We start from the raw sequence: 22015 nt of genomic DNA, 5'->3' as shown, positions 1-22015 counted from the left end.
CTGTTTGCTCAAGGTCGCCCTGCGTCAGTGCTTGTATCTGTGTTTTGTTCACAGCAGCTACGCATGCTGGGGGTGGGGTGGGGTGGGGTGGGGGGTTGGGGTTGGGGTTGTGGCAGGGGGAGGGGGCCTTTGCCGACACCCTGTTTATCTGCTCTTGACTCTGTGCCATTCCTCCATATCATGGGTGGAAACTGGCCACCCCCTCCCCTCTCACCCCCCCCCCCGGCCTTCCTATCCAACCTGCTCTTCATCACCCCCTGCTGCCCTGCCCCCGCTCCCCTTTACTGGACGGAACATTGGTGGCCTGAAGGTTCTGGAATGTTCAGCCAAAGTTCCTTCCACTTTGGAAATGGCCGGGGGCAGCGGCGGCTCGAGGTGTGGGGGGATTCCAGAAGGCAGGGGCCATGGAGGGGGGCCGCTGGGGGGCGGATCAGCCAGGGCGAGGGCCAGGCTCTGGGTTCCTTCTCCATTTGGCCGCCCAATGCTAAACCTGCCCCCAAACATCCCCTTCCCCCTTAGCCAGCTGACCCTGCCACGTGCTGAGCTGCTCTGGGTACCCTCTGGCCGGGATGCTGAGCTCTGAGCTGCCCTTATCTCCTAAGGACATGAAGGGGTTGAGGGTTCTCAGCGCTTCAGGGGACGAAGCCATGGGCATAGGGGGCCTGGCCTGTAGGGCTAGCAGAGGAGACCGTGTGTCGTAACGGGGAGTCCACGCCCATGCAGCTGTCATGATATGGGGCCAGGGGCAGCCACCAAGATCCGGTGCCCTCTGGGGCAGCCGTCATGATGTTCCACCCTCTCCTGGGAGTGCCGAACGCTCCCCTGGTGCCAGAGAGAAGGGGTGCAGCCCGGTGACATCCCTGGGGGCTCCCCCTTGGTAGGAGTGGAGCCATCACTTGGGAACCTACAGGCTGAGGCAGGGAGCGGGGACCAGCTTCTGTTCCTGCCAGCTTCCGAGCTGGAGATTGTTTCCTACCCCCGTGCTGGAGGGAGGCCGGGATCCTTGTGCACTGGCAGCGGGTTGTGCCTAGAAGCCTGAGCTGCTGGTAAGGCCCCCGTGGGTTTAATTACAAATGGCAATTGAGACTGACTAGTTGAACCTGACAGTTTGCAGTCAAGGTTCTTCAGTTTTCCTGCCTGAGTCTAGAAACTCAGTTTCAGCAGGAAACATGGCCAAGGTCTGAGAATGGGAAGGGGGGGGGGGCAGGGTGGGAGCGGGGTCCCTGCCCGCACCCCGTTGTGCCAGCAAATCCAGCTTGTGCCTCAGCCACAAGACACGATTCCTATGCGGGCGCAAAACTCTCCCACAGCCCAACTCGGTCGGTTTACATTGCAAATGGAGCAAAAATTTGTCCCCCCCCAAATGGTGACAGTTCCCAGGGGAAACCTCCCCTCCCCGCCATTCAGAGAAATGGTGGGTCTTGCACAGCACTCCCAATCTGGCCTGCACTGGGGGGCTGAGTGGTGGGGGGAGGAGCTGCTCGGGGAGAGAGAACAAAACCCTTTATTTAAAGCACAAAATATCCAGATGCTTTTCAAACCAGGGCAAGGAAAAGGCTGAGTGTCTAGTGGGGCGGGGGAGGGCGGTTGTGGAATGGATCCCAGAGCCAAAAGGTTCCTCTGTGTGGACTCCCTCCTCCCTTCAGCTGGGGGTGCGTGGAGCCCCCGGTGGATGTTTCTGTTCTCTGCAACTGAGCAACATCCTCATCTAGGCCAAATCAGCATCACTCCATTGAAATCACTGCTGGTTTACACCAGCTGCACTTAATTGGGCATGGTGTGGGGGGGTGATCTTAGCACAGAGCCTTCGGATCCCATTGCCATCTGAACTGCCTGCACACCCTTGGCTCAGCACACGCTAATGGCACCCAGCACCTTAGCCACGCAGTGCCACGCAGGGCCAGCCCCGTGGCTTATAAAACCAGCGTGGTGAGCGTGCAGGGGAAGCTCAGATTCGAGTGGCCAGGTGAGGGGTGAGCGAGATTTGGGCTAACAGCTGGCTATTAACTAACAGCCCCCGGGGGAGGAGGGAGCCAGACGCGTGCAAAATCAATAGGGTCTTCTGGGTGACCGAGTGAAAAGAATTTATGTTAATATATTTTATTTAATAAAAGCTAAAATCTGCAGTGTGCATCTTGCCTGTTAGCCAGATCTGTGTCTGCCTCAGTGCGCCCCTTGCCCCGTGTTGGTGTGTGTGTCATACGCCTGCATTGCTATTCCTTACTGCTCAGGGGGAAGGCCAGGTCCCCACAGGGCCTCCCCACGCCGCTTCTTTCTCACCTTCATCTGCGTCCCCTGAGCCGGAGCAGCCGGCTTGGCTAAGGCATCACCCTGGCGAGGCAAACCAGCTGGTATTTATTTTCTGTTTAACGGCACTGGGCAGAGCGCTGGCCCATCCGAGGCAAAGCTTTGCTGCTCCCCAGGAAGTGGGGCTGGCTGGTGGAGGCAGGGGCGGCTCCAGGCCCCAGCACGCCAAGCGCGTGCTTGGGGGCGGCATGCCGCAGGGGGTGCTCTGCCGGTCGCCGGGAGGGCGGCAGGCAGGGTGCCTTCGGTGGCATGCCTGCGGAGGGTCTGCTGGTCCCGCGGCTTCGGTGGAGCCGTGGGACCATCAGACCCTCCGCAGGCACGCCTGCGGGAGGTCCACCGGAGCTGCGGGACTGGTGACCGGCAGAGCACACCCCCCCCCTGCAGCATGCCGCCGTGCTTGGGGCGGTGAAATGTCTAGAGCCGCCCCTGGGTGGAGGCTTTGCCACGGTGACACAGAGACAGGGGGACACGGCCGTATTGCAAACACCGTGTTGTGTTCCCCCTCATTCCTGGGGGGTCAGGTTCCCCAGGGGGGTCAGACCTGGCAGAAAGGCTCAGCTTAGCAGTGGACTCTTTGCATGGCAACACAACAGACTGGGAGCCAAAAGGTTGAGATTCAAATCCCACCACGGATGCGAAGCTCAAGCAAGTACTGTTCTGTGCCTCGGTTTACCCATCTGTGACATGGGAATGATTGGGCCAACCCCCCCCCCCCAGAGGAGGGTGCATGAGGGTTAATAAATAGTGTTAATGCACCACCCTGTTGGGGCTCTAAATTCGCAGCTATGCTGTAAAGGGCCCTCAGTATAAGGAGCCCCCAGGCTGGAACACCTGCCCGCTGCTAACCAGTATTAATTGAAATGCTGCAAACAGGTGACAAAAGGCTGGAGTGGCTGCTCCCAAACTTACCAGCTGAGGAGTGCCACACGTTTGGGGCTGTTAGTGTCCTGCTTTTCCTAGTGGCGTTTGGGAAGAAGCCTTGAAAGGTTCATATCACACAAGACACGGTCAGCTGCTGTGTCTAATCCCCCCCCCCCCCCGGCCCATCCAGGGGGCAGGTGCTGAACACCAGCCTTGCTTTTCCCCTTTAAGGCTCTCCTAAGGGAGCCTCACTCCTCTGGGGGGGGGGGGGCTGATTACTGGTTTAACCTTCACTAATTCATATTCTTTATCAAGGCTGCTGAATACAGACAAACCCCGGCGTTCTCACGGGCTCTTACTCCCAGAAGGTGTTGCCCCAGTGTCACCCCATGGTGGGGGGGGGGGGGCTGCTCTGAGCAGTTGGGGCAGGGCCAGATGTCCTGCACTGGGACTCAGCTGCTGCCTGGCATTTGAATCCTCTCTGACGGGGCATAGGCGACTCAGAGGAACCTAGCTGGGCTAAGGGGACCACAGGAAAGGGGGCAGGGGTGGGGGGTCGCTATCGATTGCCTTTCTGCCAGCTCTCCCCCTCCGCCAGCGCCCGCTCAGCCTCTAACGCTCGGACCGCGCTAACTGTGTGTACATATATATTATACAGATCTGTATAGTAATTCTAATGTTGAGTGTTTCCTTGTTGGTGTTTAGTGTTAACTTATTTTGCCATTAAAAAAACAAAACAAAAAACCAGGCCTAGTGATGGGGGTGGAGGAAGGTTTGGAGGTTTTTTTGCTAAAATAAACAGTATTATTACTAGACCCGGGTCTTCGCTTTAACGCAACATAACTCTTTTGTAAAATGTTTTTTAACATGTCTTGAAATCTGTGGCTGGGGGACTTGGGGGGGGGGGGGGTTGTTCCTGGATGCCCCAGGAGCCTGACGCCAGCCTAGTCTCACTCGGGCTTGCACGTTATGCTGGCTTTGCCCATCCCTCTCTCTGTCGCAGCGACAAACCTGCCTTAAAGACACCTGCGCCTCTAAAAGGAGTCCCCCAATCCTGACTGTTCAGCCCTGGAACCTGCCTTAACTCCAGCCACCTGACAGCCAGGAACACCCCCCCCCCCCCAACGACCCAGCCACAAAACCCAGCCAACTGCTTTGGGGCTTAGCAGGCCAGCTGCTCGTGGAGGCGGTGGCTGGCCCTGCTGTCCCCCAGGAGGGAGACGGACAGGCCCAGCATTTCTAAGGGAGTAGCTATTTTTGCGGAAGCTCCTCTCTGGCCAGAATCCTGTCCCATGACGGGCTCGCGGGGAGCACCAGATGTGGCCCTGGCATGGGGTTGGGGCCAGATTCTGCCATGCTCAGTGGCACTTTACTCCACAGCCTGGTCCCATCCATTGCAATGGGAACACAGCTGGTGGGAGTGGACCTGCCATGCTGGTGTGTCCCAGTGATCTGACCCCAAGGAGCTGCTCCCCTCCCCCCAAACCTTACAGCTAGATCAACTCCATGGGCCTATGCAGACACGGAGGTCACCTGGCCCTGGGACCAGCAGGGGGGCAGCACGGGCGTCCTAAAATGTGAATAATGCCACGTCTGGGAGGCTGTGGCTTTGATTTCTCTTCCTTATTTGCACTGATTGTTTTTACATGCCCCCAACTTCCAGCACAGCTCTTCACCCCCCCGACTGCAGCCACAGCTCAAAAATACAGCCAGGAACTAGAGCCAACGGTTTAAAAGCTGAATGAAACAGAGTCTGCTTTGCGTTGTCCAGCCAAATCTGATGTACAAACAACAGTCCTTGTGCTAATGAGCAAATAAAAAATTATTGTCTTGACCATGACGTGTGTGTGTGTGACCATCGCTGCCATTTCCGTGGGCCCAGCCCGGGGATTCACTAGGGGAGTGGGGGCTTGGTTGTGCTAGTTAATTCGGTAGCTTACAGACTGGCTCTGCCCATGCGTCCAGCTACTCCATGCTTGGACAGTGAGCCGTCTCAATTAATAGAACATACCACCGGCCCTGCAGCCCAAGGGTTCATTTAGCCCCATCTGTGACAGTGCTGCTGCCAGATGAACAGATCAGGGCAATTATGGAGTGATCCATCCCCTGGCCTTCTGTCCCAGCTTCCGGCTGTCAGAGGTTTAGGGATACTCAGAGCAGGGGTTGCATCTCTACCGTCTTGGCTAACAGCCATTGATGGACCAATCCACCAGGAACTTGCCCTATTTGTTTTGAACCCAGTTATACTTTTGGCCTTCACAACATCCCTTGGCAATGAGTTCCACAGGTTGACAGTGTGTGAATCATAGATCACGGTTGGAAGGGACCTCAGGAGATCATCTAGTCCAACCCCCTGCCCAAAGCAGGACCAACACCAACAATCATCCCAGCCAGGGCTTTGTCAAGCCAGGCCTTAAAAACCTCTAAGGCTGGAGATTCCACCTCCCCAAAAGGAAGTACTTCCCTTTGTTTGTTTTAAACCCGCTGCCTATTAATTTCATGGGGTGACCCCTGATTTGTGTGTTATGAGAAGGGATAAACAACACACCCTTGTTCACTTTCTCCACACCATTTATGATTTTATAGCCCTCTATCCTACCCCCCTTAGTCGTGTCTCTTCCAATTTCAGTCCCAGTCTTTTCAATCTCTCCTTGTACAGAAGCTGTTCCAGACCCCTAATCAGCTGGCATTAGCCCCTGGGGCAGTGGGGGCAAACACAAGCCTGAGGGGGTGGTGACACACTGCTGAGATGCGGGGTGACCTTGGGGTCCTCGAGTCTGCTTTGGGGCAAGGAATCATTCACACTGTGTGTCCATGCAGTGCCCGGCCTGGAGGGGCCCTGAGCTCAGCTGGGGCAGGGACCATCTCTCTCCCTGGGTAGCTGTGCAGGCCTGATGGGGCCTTGATCTCACAGGGTGCCTCCAGGGCAGGATGCAGTAATGAAAGGGGAGAGGCAATTGGCAGTGAGGTTACACCCCCTCCACAGTTTGACTCCAAGCTGCCTAATGCACACCTCAGCCCAGAACCACGTCTGATGTGCATGCAGGCATTCTCATGACCCCGACAACCTGGGGCCCCACGGTGGGGACACTAGACCCCCGTGGCATCCAGAGGTTCCTATGAAACAGGCCTTTCCCCATCTCTAGCATCTGTGACTCTTCCCAGCTGACGTGGTTGTGCGCTTGGGTGTTCCAAGTCCCTGCAGCGCGTGCCAAGCAGATCAGCCCTGTCCCTCCCTTGAGGCCGGGCCGCCTTCCAGAGCTCTCCTTGGGAAGGAGGAGCCTGTACGTCACCGGCCCCAAGTGCTGGTGCAGGATGACCAAGCAGAGCCGTGTTCCCAGGAGACGCTCCCGCCGTTTAGCAAATCAAAGGAACTAGGATAAAACAGCCACCAAAGCAAAACCGGGGCAAGGAGGAGGAGGGACGGCTGCAGCAGGAGGCAAAGGGACAAAGCTGGAAGGCACCAGGGAACGTGCCAAGGGAAAAGCGGCGGAGGCTGCGGCTGGAACAAGGCACGGCAGCCGCACGGCTCCCACAGCCCTCGGATTCAGTCTGATTCGGATGCCCCTGAAAGCGCTCAGAGCTGGGCACTGCCCACCCACGGGGCGCTCTCTGGGGGCAGGGCCTGTCTCTTACAGGCTAAGGGTGGGGCTCAAGCCCCACTGAGGCAATAAGCAGCTCCCTCAGCCCAGCAGAGCCCCCGGCAGGGGTTACAGATGTAACCACACCCCCAACTGGGACCCCAGGCCCACAGCTCCGGCAGTAGCAGCAGCCAATCAACTCTCAGGCAGGAGCAGACCTGGGTACCTGGCTCAAGGAGCCCCCTTTCCCCCCAGCACTGAGTTATTTAGGGAGGCAGAGCTGAGGTGGGAGGCTTAACACCCCAGTAACGTGTTTCAGGGCTGCAGGTTCCAGCTGCGGGTGGGGTGGCTGGGAGCACGAATTCGTTTCTGGTTCTAGGAGTGGAGTACTACTGGACATGGCCACAGCACAGATCAACCCCTGCTTGTGCCTCAGTTTCCCCATCTTTCCAATCAGAGATGATTAGGATTGGAAGAGACCTCAGGAGGTATCTAGTCCAACCCCCTGCTCAAAGCAGGACCAATCCCCAACTAAATCATCCCAGCCAGGGCTTTGTCAAGCCGGGCTGTAAAAACCTCTAAGGACGGAGATTCCACCACCTCCCTAGGGAACCCATTCCAGTGCTTCACCACCCTCCTAGGGAAAAAGTTTTCCTAATATCCAACCTAGACCTCCCCCTCTGCAACTTGAGACCATTGCTTCTTGTTCTGTCACCTGCCACCCCTGAGAACAGCCGAGCTCCATCCTCTTTGGAAGGTAGTTCAAGGCTGCTATCAAATCCCCCTCACTTCTCTTCTGCAGCCTAAACAAGCCCAGTTCCCTCAGCCTCTCCTCGTAAATCATGTGCCCCAGCTCCCAGACTACATTCACTGACGGGGTAAAGCCACCGCAGAGAGCAGGGGGGAACAAGCCAGGAGGGTCGCAATGGCAGAAGCTGAGCGCCAGCTGCCTCACCCTTAACCCAACCCCCCAGGCTGCAGCCCCCTGGGTAAGGGGAGGAACATGTCTGAGAAGCACAAGCAGCAACGGGCTGAGCCCCAAACACTTGCCCAACCTGCATCCAGCCTGCCCGAGTGTAGAGGGGGGACTTAGCCCAGAGAGCGCGGAGGGGGCTGGGGTGAGACAGGAGCGAGCGGGGCAGCCAGGGTGGGGAATACAGGTTCTACCCCTGCCCCTCAACACCTCTGAAGAGCAGAGGTAGAACCTGTATTACCCACACTACATGCAGCCCCCTCCCGCCCAGGAGCCAGCAGCTCCAGGGGCCCTCCTCTCTGTTATGCAGCCCTGGCAGTGCAAAGGGGCAGGGCCCTGCAGGCTGCCAGGGAAAGGGGGTTTCAGGCTGTGAGAACAGAGGGGGAAGGGACCTGCTGCCAAGCGCAGGAGCCTCTTGGCTGAGAGCAGGGCAGGGGCATTGTGAGCATGGGGGGGTGGCACACAGGAGGATACTGGGTAGGGCCCCCATCAGACAGCGGAGCCTTGGTGGCTATTTCTGCCTCCCGACGGCAGAGGTCCCCTGCCCCCCTCACCCATTTTCTGCTTTGATGTGTGAGAGCAGGGGAGCCCTGGGCCCTGTGGGAAGGATGCTGCACACAGTGGAGAGATGTGGTGCTTTAGGAGGGACTGGCAAACGCAGGGCAGCAGGAGAAAGGTGCCCCCTTGCCCTGCCCCCATACCAGGGCTGTGTGCCAGCAGGTAAACACACTCAGCCCCGGCAGGAGTGGACCAGCCCTTAACCTGGCAGCAGGTGCAGAGCCTGGCAAAGCCGGAAGGAGGGGCAGGGAAGTGGCAGGAAGTCCAAGGCAGAGTCTGCCTGTGCACCTGTTGCAACAGGAGTCTCCCAAAATACCGGTAGGTTTTTACTAAGAGAAATACCAATGGCCAGAGCTCTCCCCATCAGGGGGGTGGCCAGGGCCAGGGCAGAACCAAGTCACACGCAGCCATGGCAACCGGGCTGGAAGGATCCAGTGTGCCGATGGAGGAGAGTGGAAGGTGCATCTACCAGCCAGGAGAGCACCACGCTCCCAGCGGCCGGTCTGTCTGTGTACGGCCATGCAGAGAAAAGGGGGCTGGCTGCACAGTGGTGCAGGGTAGCCGGGTGCCTAGAAGCACCTGCCCGATGCTCAGTGGGCTGAAGCCGTGTGGCCGCTCTGCCCCCATGCTGCCACAAGACAAGTGGAGGCACAGGGCACTGCACGAGGGCCCAATCCTGCTCCAGCCAGGACCACAACATCGACCTCAACAGGAGCGCACAGCCCACTCTGAAGCCAAGGGTGACAGCCAAGGAAAAGCTCCAAGCTGCTGAGTCTAGCGTGTTGTGGAAGAGACGCTCACAGACAGCCCCCCCCTTCCCCCACTGCAGCTCAGGCCCCTCCAGCTCTCACTCAATTTTTTATTGCATTTATATATAATATATATTTAAACTTTTACAATAATTTTAACTTGATAACATCCAAGTTCAGTTTGGTTCGTTTGGTGTTTAATATATATAAAATTAGGCCTCTAAACAGTGACGGGGAACCTCCTGGCCACAGCTCCCAAAACAATAGATTTTTTTTTTTTTTTTAAAAGTAACAGAAAATTAAAGGACCTTCCTTTACTCCCCTCTCCACTAAGAGGCTGATCCTACCACCCTTCCTCTGGCAAATAACTTCCCTCCACTGGAATCCTACCAGGGCAAGGACAGCAAGATCAGGGCCCTAGCTCGCTATTTGTCAAGGGGGCGGCTGGAGAAAGGGTCCAAACCAAGTGCAAATCACTGATATGTACAAACTAGGCAAGCGTCTCTTTGCAAACACCCCCGGGGGGGGGCAGGAAGTAGGCATGACGACAGGTTCTGCATGGGTGAGCCAAAACACAAGCTCGGTGGAGACGTTCTAGAGCAGGGGTTCCTTTCCTAGGAACCCCTGGGAGGGGAAAATAATAAAACCAACACAGAAAGGGAGGGAAGGCCCCAGTTTGAGAGAAGCAGAGTCAGATCTCTCGGGTGGGGGGGGGGGGGAAAACCAAGCCAAGAGAAACACGAGACCGTGCCCCTCAAAGCACAAGCTTGCAGAACGCCTCTCGGGCCCACGCCAACAAATCCAGGAGAGGAAGGGGAAAAAAAAAAAACAACTCAACTCAACGCAGGCTGGAGAGAAGCTCTGGGAAGAGGCATGCATGGCAGCCAAGCGCGCCCTCCTCCGGAAACATCTTCTAGTACCAAAAGAACACAGGCCTCTCCACAGGCCCCCTTCCTTCCTCCAGGCAGATCCACACGGGGAGACCAGGGCTAATGCTCCGTCTCTCTCTCTCTCTGACACTCCGCCCTCTCCCCTTCCTGGCAAGGGCTCCTGAGGCCCCTAAAGCAAAGGCGAGTCCAAAAGTGCATCTTGCTGAGCTGGTCGCCCCAGGGCCCACGGGGGGAGGAGGAGTCGGGGGTTCCTTAACATTCCAATAAAAAGCTGAAAGTGTTTGTTAGTAGAGATTTTTTTTTTTTTGTCTCCTCCCTTCACCCCACCCTTCCAAGGGCTTCTCCGGCCGCGGTGGCCTCACGAAGGCATGCACTGCACCCGATCTGGCCCCTCCTCTTCGTCGTCCGAGGTGTCAGAGGAGCTGGGGGACTCGTCCGAGTCACCATCGGTTGCTCCGGGTTCTCTTCGGCGCTGTCAAGAAAGACCAGGATGTCAGCCCTGCCCCCTTCAACCAGGCCCCGCCCCCTTCAACCAGGCCCCGCCCCCTTCAACCCAGAGCCCTACAGAGGGCAGCCGTAAACAAGCCAAGGAGGAGATGAGTCACAGGAGCTGGCTGGACCTTCTCACCCTCCTTAGACAGTTAATGGCAGAGCCAGGAACAGAACCTAGGAGTCCCAGCCCTGTGCTCTAGGCACTAGCCTACACTGCCTTCCAAAAGAAAGCGCATCCAGCTGTTACGTGCCAGGAAGCTCAGACCCAATCTCCTGGGAACAGAGTCCTGGCCAGACTCATGCCAGAGTCTGGGAAAAGCACATTAGTCTGGGAACGCTAAGCAGAAAGGGGAGAGGGAGAGGATCAGCCAGGTCAGAAACCACCTTGGTTCTTCTAGACTCTGCTCCCCACTAGCTGGAGTGAGACACGGACTGTACTGGTGACTCAGGAGGGAGCAACAGGAGGGCCAGGTGAGCTGGCGAATGCTCAGGTCCCTCCTTGTTAGTGTTGGTCAAGGACACCCCAGAAAGCCAAGGGGTGCACGAGGGGCACATGCAAGCAGGACGGACACCTACCCTGTGATGACGTCTCTGTCGGAGATGGTGCATGAGGAACCACAGCATGTGGCTGTCAAACAGGTCAGTGTGGTGCAAGCTGTCCTCGTCTCGCTCCCGCTTGTTCTTCTTGATCACCTAGAAATGAGAGCACCAGAGAGTGACCAGACAGCAGCGGCAGTGCAGAGATGTCACTGCCTGCCATCGCCCTGGCACCAGATCCAGCCTCTGTTTATTCTGCGACAGAGTTCGACCCACCAAGAGGACATCAGGAGTCAGCTTGTGCAACGTGATCCAGACAGACGATGCCAGGGAAGGCGAGCAGTCAGCAGGCCTGGCCTGCTCCAGTCAGCTAGTGCCAGTGCCCTTTGGGTGCCACCTAAGCCGTGGCTGGGATCGAAGTAGGTAGTGCCATAGGGCTGGGACTCTCCCTCCCAGGCGGAGGATGCTAGCCATTAGACCAGCGACACACACGGAGCTCCACCTCGGAGGTATCAACAGCACAGGGCAGGTCAGACTGGCCATGAAAACACAGCGCTGGAGATGCAGGGAACAGAACGTCTCTTGGAGCTGGAGCTTGTCAGACGTGCACAGTCCAGGAGCTCAGCTCAAAAAGGGATCCGTGACCGAACGCGGTCAGGCCCTTCGGTTTTACCTGTCCCCTGAGCGACTGCACTTCCCGCAATGAAGCGCCCCCAGAACATGGATGCTGATGAGCGCCAGTTCCTCAACCTCCCAGGCCATCTCAGCGGTTTTGGGAGATCTCCCAGCCAAACACTGCCCAGGTGCTGCCGCTTTCTGTTACCTGACTTGGTAGCTACTTCGCCGTCGCCCTCGATACTGACTAAAGGGACTGAGACATCCTAATGTGACAGACACCAGGGGCAGATGGTGATTTGGAAGGCAAAGGGGTCACTTAAGAGATGACAGAAGTGACAGGGGATGGATCACTTGATTCCCTGTTCTGTTCACTCCCTCTGGGGCACCTGGCACTGGCCACTGTCGGGAGACAGGACACTGGGCTGGATGGACCTTTGGTTTGACCCAGTAGGGAGTTCTTATGACAATTCATCCCAAGAGCCAGACAAGCAGCACACTGGCACCCAGAGGCCTAGACAGCACTAGTTAGCGCCATCTCTCACCTCCTTCAGTCCGGCGAGCTCAGTGGGCGCCTCCGCGGTCGGTGCCCAGATCTTGACATCGTGATCCAGCCCGCTGGTGGCCAGGACAGGAAGGTGAGGGTGAGGCTCCAGGCAGTTTACCTGCAATGGAAACAATCTTGCAGTGAGCGTGAGCTCACTGGAAAGCCAGCCCGGCGGGCAGGTGAGGCACAGGACTAGGCACGGATCAACCCAGCACACTGTATACTGGAGATGGCCTCAAGGCACAGAACCCACAGGTCTACTCTTGGCTCTGCCGCTGGCTCACTGATCATGGGCAAATCACTTCCACTCTGTGACTCGGCTTCCTGCCCTGTAAGCTGGGGACAGCACCACTCCGGAAAGCGCTTTGAGATCTACAGAGAATCGCTAAGTATTTTGCGCTGTGCTGAATAGGCAGAATGAGCCCCACAATTACAGTCGAAGATCTAGATTCTACTGCCACCTATGCTACAACCTTGCCCCATGACCCTGGCCTCCGTGCCTCAGTTTCTCCATCTGTCCTACCTTAGAGCAGCATGAAGTTGGAGTCATTAATGGTTTGTCGAGTGCTGAAGACAAGGGAAGTGCCTGAGTTCTCAGCCCTACACAGGCATAACAAAGTTATTCGCTCGCTGCAGCACAGAGCTGTAGCTGGCTGACTCACACGCCTGGTGCGCTGTACCAAGGCTGTGTCACCGCACTTGATTAGCAAAAAGAGATGCTGAACCAGCTGCTCCTGATGTGGGAAGCAGCAAAAGGCTGCTCTGACTTTCTATTGGGATTAGTCAACTGCCATTGTGAAAATTATTTCTAACACACCACCATAAAAGAGGCCACCCCTCCATCGGGGAAGCCGCCACCACTTGTGGAGCTCTGCTTTAGACCCATTCCACGGGGAAGTCTGTAGTGAAGGAGGTGGTCTACTTTCTCCTAGAGCTGCTCTAGCTGAAAGTAATGAACTCACAGTTCCAGACAGTGCACCCAAAAACAAAGGGGAGGCGGCAGACAGAGGCGAGCGAGAAAGCGAGTGCTCAAGGGGAGTTAATGCTCGCCAATTAAGCTGTACCCGAACTGTTTGGTACATCTTAAATAATTCATAAGATGACTGAATTCAGCCGAGCAGGCATCCGAGATCGCACGTTCCGCGAGTCTGATGTGGTGACAAAGGAGGGGAAAGCTAAAACCCAGAGGAGAATATTCAACACGCCAGTGAATTAGCTCAAGAACAGGGGAGGCGAAGTACACACTGAATAGCAAATTGAAGTGTAAAAGGCAAAGCTTAATAGTTTCATGCAAGTTGCTTGGAAACGAGTCTTCAGCCCAGATCAGTGGATTCAAAATTAGGCTACATGGAGACAGCAAAAAAAAAAAAACTGCTTATTAGATGGTTAGCTTAACCCCAAGTGTTAAATACAGAGTACGTCCAATACTAGCTAAAAAGCGGACCCAGCATTTTAGTCTAGACGCAGCGGTGTAGCGAGAACCCCTCATTCAGTGCAAGTGACAGACGGGTCTAACTAAACAGCGGTGCTGACCAGACGAGTGTTGCTCGCTGGTATATTGGAAAAAGCTGAGGTGCGCAAGGCAAGGGCTAGACGGAAGAAAGGCAAAGCTCAGCTACAATAGGATTTACCCAAGAGCTTCATTCGGATTCAGAATCCACTACACACCCACTGAACCCACGCCTGCGTGACTACAGGATCCACCCTGGCTGTAACACTATACAATCCACAGCCAGCCGGCTGATCGGGAGCCTGCCACTATGCACGGGCAAGTCGTGAAAGCGACAACCAAGGCTCTACTTTCCAAACAAGTAAAAGCTCGTTCTAATAACACGCACCTCCCGAGATCTCAGAGTGCAGTAATGAGCTGGTATTGACCAGGAAGAACGAGAAATGGATACCTGCACATTCACTACAAGGGCTGATCTCTGAAAGGCATGCAGTCAGCCCATTGAAAACACAGGTTTTGTGTTTCAGTGAAATCAGACACCTGAAGTAGGCCTTTACACACAGGAAAAAGCACCTCTTATTTTGCATCACTCCTATGATTTACTAGCGCTGTAATTACAGCGCTAGTATTACCGGTAATAAAACACCTGACATGAATAACAAGCCAGTTTTATCAGTGAGACTTTTTTGATTAAGCTTCCGTGATAAGTCAGAGAGCGTTTCAAACGCACGGTCAGGATTCAACGTTTCTAGGAGTATTTCAATACACAGTATTTTCCTGACAGCAAAATGTATTCTGCCAAAGAACAGTGTTCACAGGCAGACAGTCTATCACTTGGGACACTTAAAACAAGCCTTGAGAAGGCACGAGAAAGTGCCTTGTAGGGAATAATCCTGTGCAGACTGAGGAGAAATGAGCCTGCCCTCCATCCCATCCACCTGATTCAACTGCATGGCCTTGACCTACATGGGTTCTGTACCTTCTCCAGCATCTCACAGGTCAACTCTTAGGACATGTGACCTCAATGAATCTGAAGTGACTGGCTCAGCTAGTGCACATGAAAATCGTTGCTTATGGCACATACAGAGGGCTCTGACAAGTCACCCCCCCCCCCTTGTGCATTTCGAGAGCCATCGAGGAGCAAAGAATGTATTGTTTGGGATACACGGTGCTGGAGGCCCAGTCAGACACAGAAAACAGAGGCCTGAACCATAAACCCTGAAATGCGTTCCAGCTCCGTAGCTGGCTAAGCCAGCCAGAGCATAAGGCAGGAGAGATCAGTTTTCAAAACCCTTGTATCTGCACTTACTCCCCAGAATGCCCATGAGCAGGAATGATTGGGGGAGGGAAGAACAATGGACAAGGGAGTTACGGGGAAAGCGAGACGCACTCCTGTCTCCCACAGCTAGCTGCCGCTCCAGTGTCTCAGCACCATTAGCTAGCGGGCTGGATTCCCAGCCAATAAACCCCACCTGGAGAAGAGCAAGTGTCTGAGGCCAATACAAAGCAATATGGCAGGTGTGCCGCACTGAGAAAGGGGAGTTTAGCTACAGCCCGCTGGACTAGTCACCCCTCTGTAGTGCTCAGTTATCCCTGGAGGTCTGGCTTTAGCTCAATATACGACACTGCCAAACACTCTGAGTGAGCTGTTCTGATCAGCTCCTGGTAATAAAACTCCTACAACACCCAGCCTCTCTCACTGCACCTCACAATATAACGACACAAGGTCACCTCCCTCCCCTGGAAAGCCAAATTTAAAATATCTTTGCCAAGGACCACAGCAGAACTCTGACGGGGGACCCAAGGAAACAACTGGAAGCCAGGATACCACTTCCCTTCACCATCCTGAGGCCTTCTCCCTCAGCACAAGGTCTCACCGTCCAAAGGGCCAGACTGAAAAGATCCCCAGGACAAGGCAGGCAGCCTAGTGCAGGGACAAAATCATGGAGCTGGGAACCTGGATTCCTGGGTTCTAGTCTTGGTTCTAGCACTGTGACTGTGGGACCCTGGACAAGTCACTTCTCTCCTTGCTGTAGCTTACCCCTTTGTAAAATGGATATAACATATACCTCAAGAGAGATCTTGGGAGACAATGTTAAAGCACAGTTCTGAGGAGAGGTGCTACCTACTGTAAAGCATCCATAATCTACGCAGGTTGGGTTTGTATTTTCGGGCTTTTAGCCGCTAGTTCGGAAGTGTTGCTGGGTGCCATCACAGCCCGATGGCTGTTATCCTCTTGTGCTGTTACTTTGTAATCTACTTACAAATCTGCCTTTCAGAGTCTTAGCTGGAGAGGGGCTGCCCAACAGTATCTGCTCAGCACCAGTTCTCACTGCCATTATAATCCAGCCCTACAAGAGCAGCAAATTAGCATCGCTCTTGGCTCTAGATGGGAGTCCTAGGCCAGGCTCCAGCAGGAGCCATGATCAGATCCCCAAGGAATTTTAGGGAGAATAAAGAACGCAGGAAGCAGAAGACTCCCAGAACTAGATCTCTGGGCCATTGATCCTGCGTGGTGCTGTCACATCTTAGGCTCACCGCGAGGATGCAGTAGGCAAAAAAACCCACCATTCTCCTCAGCTTCCATACTGCTACCACCAGATGCAGCTCCCAGCACAGTGCAAGGTCAGTGGTGCTGGAGACCACAGGGGCCTGAGCAGCACTGGACAGCCATGAAATCTGTCTCCTGGTGCTAACAGGGTCAGTGCACCAGAACACACTGCTGAATGGATGGGGGGTGGGGAGTGGGTTCCACAAAGGCAAAGGGAGGTGGTGAACAGCAGCCCAGGAAGCTACAGCTGGTAAGGGCAGCGAAGTAGCCAGGAGGATAAGCTGTGACACCGAAGCTCATGGGAAGGGCAGCAATTGCCTTGTTAAAGGAGATGCTTTCGGAGGCTCTAGTTACATGGGGTCTTTGGTGCGGAAAGTCACCAAGACGCTGATCAAGCCTCAGCGGCCTGCGAGGCAGCGAAGTGTCTGGGACTCATCCAAGCTGACACAGCAAAATCTGTGACAGAGCTGAAAACAGGACCCGGCCTGCTCCCCAGCCCCCACTACCCACCGGGAATATCCAGGATCTCAACACTACGCAGCAGCTCCCGTTGAGATGGCCACACTGGATTCTGCTCTTCAGTGCCAGGTTCGGCTGCTTGGGCTCAGAGCTGAAGGGAGAAGCAGCATGTAGGAGGCCGGTTACCACATCACGGGGTGAACACGCTCTCCAGTGTTAAGCCCAAGGGGCCAGTTGTAGCAGCGTGCCTAAGACTGTGTCCACAAGCTACACAGGCCAGAGCGAAGAGAAGACTGGTCCTGCCTCCACCCCCTTCTCACTAAGGATTAGGATGGCAGCTGCACAGCGCTTCAAGGTCAGTATATTCACATCATCATGAGGGTGTTTATACTGAAGCCACCACCTGTGACAATCTGGTCAACTGTCCTTGTAGCCAAAACAGCAAAGAGTTTCTCTGATAGGGGTAAAATGACCACTGAAACCTTGTGAAAGGGTCACTCTCGAATCCAGGTATAAGGGCAGATGTAAAATTGGTGCCTGGAACGTTCGAATATTCAAACAGCTAAAGCCGTCCTCCCCCTGCAGCTGCACAGCCTGATTGGAGATATCCGCACGCTGGATGGGACACTGAAAAGTTTTGTTGGCAGGCCGATGGGCAGCTCCAGCCAGGGGTGGCTGTTGTACTTTCACCCAATGGGCACTGCAGGACTGGCAAGTGATTAATGAGCGACTTAGCAGCATCCGATCGCGCACCAACAGTGGGCATCCTACCATCACTGCAGCGTATGGTCCCATGAACACCAAGACCAACAATGAGTGAGATCGAAGTTTTACAGTCTGAGAAGAGCTGTCACCATGACTTCAGAGCACAGCTAGGAAAGAACAATGACACACGGGCAAGTATGCTCAGGAAGTCTGGTATTGGGCAGAAGAACAGGAACAGGCAGCGACGCTGGAATCTGCAGCTGCCAATGACAATGTGATCTCTCCACCCAGCGATTCACAGGCTGAGCTACTACAGCCCGGATGGTTTCATCAGCACTGCTCCTGATCGTGTCCACCAACAGTTAACAAGCTCAATGGTCATGGATGTGTGAGTTTGCAAAGATGCTGCAACTCTGACACTGACCATTGACTTTTGCTGGCAAAAGTGTGCCTCTGACTTCGAAGACCACAATGGATAGGCCACAATTAGTCTGATTCAACCGGAAGCTCTCACTGCAACCAAGCTATCAGATGGCTTTCTGTTCTTAACTGCCTAAGGCCATCAAAGCGTTAGAGACCAAGGTCTCACTCCTTCTGTCATCTGATGAGGAATGGCGTTGTTTCAAGTCATTATCGCTGACTGCTGCTGCTCAGTGCTAGGGCCTCAGCCCTTCAATCATCATCCCTGGATCAGTGAGGAAATGCCCAAGACAGTCGTAGCTAAGAACAAAACAGAGGCTACAAAAGCAAAGCCGAGTGCGTTTGACTTCCGAATGTCATGTCATTCTGTCAGAAAGATCAGGAATGCTGGTGGTCGACTCAGGCAGCCAGTTTGGAACAAGCTGCCACCAGGCATGATCGCCACGCCCTCTGTTCAATTTGTGGTATTTTTGGGAGGTGGCAGCACTGGCTTGTCCAGAAGGATTGGGATGAAAGCATCAGACCGAGCCTTCCGAATCAGCTGCTTTGACAGGAAGATCATTTCAAGATGCTCCTTGATTGTCTGCTGCCCGCAGTCCCTCTTCAATTTGAAGAGGGGTAGAAAGCTCTGGGAGGGTCTCCTTCCTTCAGCCAAGAAGAGATCCGGATCACAATCCACAGGCTGAAGCATGAGAAGGGACCAGGTGTTTGCAATATCATCCCTGAGTTGCAAGAGCATTGTACTGTGGCTGCATAGGCTGTTCCAGATCACCTGCTGCACTAGTATTCCCAATGACTGAAAGAAAAGAGCAATGAGGTATTAAGCTGTTGTCGGACCCAGGGAAAGTCTTCGCTTCCACATTAAGGTCTGGAATCAACGATGCACTTCGTGGCAAAGGCCGGGATGCTCAGTGTAGCTTTAGACCTGGTGGTTCTGCTCTCGACCAGAACTTCGCCTTGAGGCAGCTTTTGGAGAGGATGGCTCAGTTTAATAAGCCGGGTGCCGCACTTTTTATAGACTTCCATCTGGCCTCTGATTCCGTGCATCGAGCAAGCGTGTGGGATCTGATGAGGTGTCTAGGCATCCCTGGGAAGACAAAGCCATTATCAGAAGAGCTCTATAATGGAACAGAAAGCGGTGTTTGAGTCAATGCTGTGCATCTCCACGGGAGTTCGCAAGGCTGGGTTCTGTAACCATTCTTGTTCAGTATCAGCATTGATTGGCTAATGGATAAGCTGAGGAGGCAGCTATTGGTAGCACCGAGTGCTGAATGCCATTGTACATCAAAGTCTTGACTACACTGCTGACATAGTCCAGTTGGTGCAGTTGGGTGGATCGCTGTAGCAGATGGCTGATCCGGTTGGGCAAGAAGCAGTGTGCATTACTTGGGTTATCAATCCAGGTAAGATGAAGTCCCTAGCTATTACCATCAAGCAGCATCCAGCTCCAGATTCCAACCAGCTCTGTAGTAATCAGTCTATGGCAACTCTCAGATACATCGGTAGCGTTGGAGGATGGTGGAAAGATGTGGACACTTGTACAGCAGCAGCTGCCGCTGCCATGTTTTGGGCCTTTCAGAGGCCTCTGCAGGGATGATGTGCACCTAACTTGCCATGAAGCTGTGAATCTACAGAACCATGGTTATATCAACTTAACTGTAAGGAAATGAAACGTGTGCCGAGGAAGGCTGAAGAACACCAGGCTGGTATTTTCAATTCTTGTCGTGTTTGCAAGCTGCTCCATATTAAATGGCAGGACAAGATCAGAAGTGAGGATATTTAAAGCTGAACACACAAGCCATCTTCATCAGCACTGGTTCTGTTTCCATGGCTTTCATGGTATGGACGTATTAGAATGGAAGGTCAACAAATTCCAAAGCATGTTTACCAAGGAATGCCACTAAAAAGGCCTGCAATCACATGGCACCAACCGTTTTGATGGCACAGTAAGAATGCCAGAGACGGCCTTAAATTGAATGTCCAGCCAGACCACTGTAATGACCTAGAGAGAAATCAATATCCATGAGGCAGCACCATCTATAGCAGCGAAGGGTTGAGAGAGAGTCTGCATATTTGTAAGACAGAAGGCAACAGAGGGCTGCCCAGCTCTGTTAGAGATCCTCGGGGAGAAGATGCTATACAACTGCAGAGTATTACTATGTGGGTCTCACACCAGCAGCCTAGCAGCGAAGACAATTCCCAACGACCTAGGATAAATTAGACCAGTGCTCTGTCTGCAGTAAAGTTAGGGGCAGTCAAAGCAACAGGGAGAGAAGGTGAAAGATCCCTTGTAATTTACAGCCTCAAAGCCGGATTAGAGGTTCTCAGGACTTGCTGCCCTGCTGGTGAACAAACACTGACAAGCCCCCAGCTGGGAAGGAGCTCAGAGCAATTCGCTGGCCAAGACAGTGCTAACTGGTAGCAGAGGAAAGACCATTTATAAACAGAGTTGGTTCAGCATTGGAGCAAATAGTTCAGAGCTCCTGGCAGGAGCAGATTAAGGCTCAACATGGACAGACCAACAAAAATCACAGGAGCTTCCAACCATGGTCATGTAGGTTTTGGGGTTTGTTTTTGCAGGGTGGGCGGTGGAGTGGGGGGGGGGTGAGGTGCAGTGCACTGGGCACCCTTGCTGCTAGAAACAACATGGTGTAGCTAGAGGAGCTCTGGGAAAGAATTCTGGAGCACTGTTCAAAATACAGAACCCAGAGAATCCACTGAGCTCTGCATGCTCAGACCTCTATAATTAAGTGCTGATGAACGGTGCTAGATTGAAAGCTCCCAGGAAGTGACCTGGAGGGACATTCTAGGCTGTCACTGCTAAGACTGGCACTAACTGGCCCTTGTTGCCATTCCTGTTCAAATACCACTACCAACCCGCTCCCTGCACATACAACGCAGCAAGATAGGTCTGAAGTCCCCAGTAGGAACCTTAACCATCAGTAGAAGCCGCACCACGCTCGGGAGAATCACAAATGGAAGGAATGCAGTAGTGGTGACCCAGCCAGGAACGAGCCTGTGTGTTGACTACAGACTCCTCCATAGCTAGGGCATCTGGCACTGTGCGGCAATGCACAGTTTGAGCTCCAAAGCCTGGTATCAGCCCCAAGTCCCCGGTTGCTCAGGCTCAGTCCTCTACCGGAACAGTTATGGACCCTTCCTACCTCGGCTCGGAGTCACAGCAAAGACATGCTAATAAACTTGTATCGTGAACTGGGACTGAATGACTGAGCCCAACGGGGCACAACGTTTATCTGCAATCACAGCAATTTGCTACACCCAGGGAACAGGAACTTCCTCCTAGCTGCTGCCTTACTCATTGACGCTACCGCTGGCAATTGCATGGCCAGATGGAGAATGTCTGTTGCCGGTGGTGAGGTACAGCCAGGATTCCAACGCTCTCTGGAACAATTTTGCTCTGAAAATTGCATGTTTTCTTGAGTGGTTTCCAGTGACCCATGGTTAAACCACAGGATAAATAATAATGTAGCTGTAAATGCAGCTCTACTAACCTGCCTCTGAAACAGAACCCACAGACAGAGATGAGTTTCATGGCTTTTAGGCAGAGCTGCGCAGGGTGGCTATTGGGCAATAGGGTGGAGATATTTCTCATACTCCTGGTTGGTGACAGTGCCCAGGTAAGTCTCTCTAAGTGTAGTTACCTTGATTACTATCGGTTACGCAACTTCTAAATATTTCTGACTTTCCTCCACCGATGCAGTTGCATGTCACTCCGCTTGACTGCAGTAACCTTCTCTCTCACCGAGCCCATGCACAAGCCCAGCACAGCTCTCTGTGTTGCCAACACCACCGAGATGGCTGAAATATATCCCCCCAAGACAGGAAGCTTGTGCAGGAAATAATATTGATGGCATTTGACTTCACAGGCTGTGGCAAGGGGGTCTAGTCAAGAGGACAATGGACTGGGAGTCAAAAGACCCAGGTTCTATTCCCAGCTCTCCGACTTCCTGTGTGAACTTAGGTAAGTTACTTCCTCTCTGGACACTAGTTTCCCTGTCTGTAAAATGGGGACAATGATAAAGTGCTTCAGAAAGTAGCAGAAGAGCCACAGAGGCAAAGTGTCAAGTGATGAAAACCCAGCTGTGGGGGCATGTACAACAGGAGGTGGGGCCTTGCTCTTGCACGTGGGGATAAGATTTTGTTTGGAGTATGGGAGGAAAGGTAGGTTAATGAAGCACTATTCTAACAGTCAACATTCTGGGCTGTCAAGCACGTGGGGTACCAGGATCTATCCGACACAGCCGGAATTACTCCACGTCCCTAGAACAGCTTGAGTGCCTGGTTTGAATGGGATACGAT

General features: G+C 54.0%; 1 protein-coding gene across 2 annotated transcripts in view; it reads right to left on the bottom strand.

Annotated features, from left to right (window-relative positions):
* Positions 1-9125: 9125 nt before the first annotated feature.
* The window catches only part of DCAF8 (DDB1 and CUL4 associated factor 8), a 47970-nt gene continuing 35080 nt past the window's right edge, over positions 9126-22015 (bottom strand). For both annotated transcript variants that reach the window (XM_044991901.1, XM_044991900.1), the window contains exons 12-14: positions 12109-12228; positions 10988-11104; positions 9126-10391 (exon numbers count right to left, since the gene is read on the bottom strand). In XM_044991901.1, coding sequence (XP_044847836.1) covers positions 10278-10391; positions 10988-11104; positions 12109-12228 — 351 coding nt within the window. In that variant the 3' untranslated portion in view covers positions 9126-10277. The remainder of the gene's footprint in view (positions 10392-10987; positions 11105-12108; positions 12229-22015) is intronic.

The sequence above is a fragment of the Mauremys mutica genome, chromosome 17, assembly GCF_020497125.1.
Source record: "Mauremys mutica isolate MM-2020 ecotype Southern chromosome 17, ASM2049712v1, whole genome shotgun sequence".
Classification (NCBI taxonomy): Eukaryota; Metazoa; Chordata; order Testudines; family Geoemydidae; genus Mauremys; species Mauremys mutica.
Note: the sequence above shows the minus strand (reverse complement) of the source record. Positions and strands in the feature narration are given on the sequence as shown.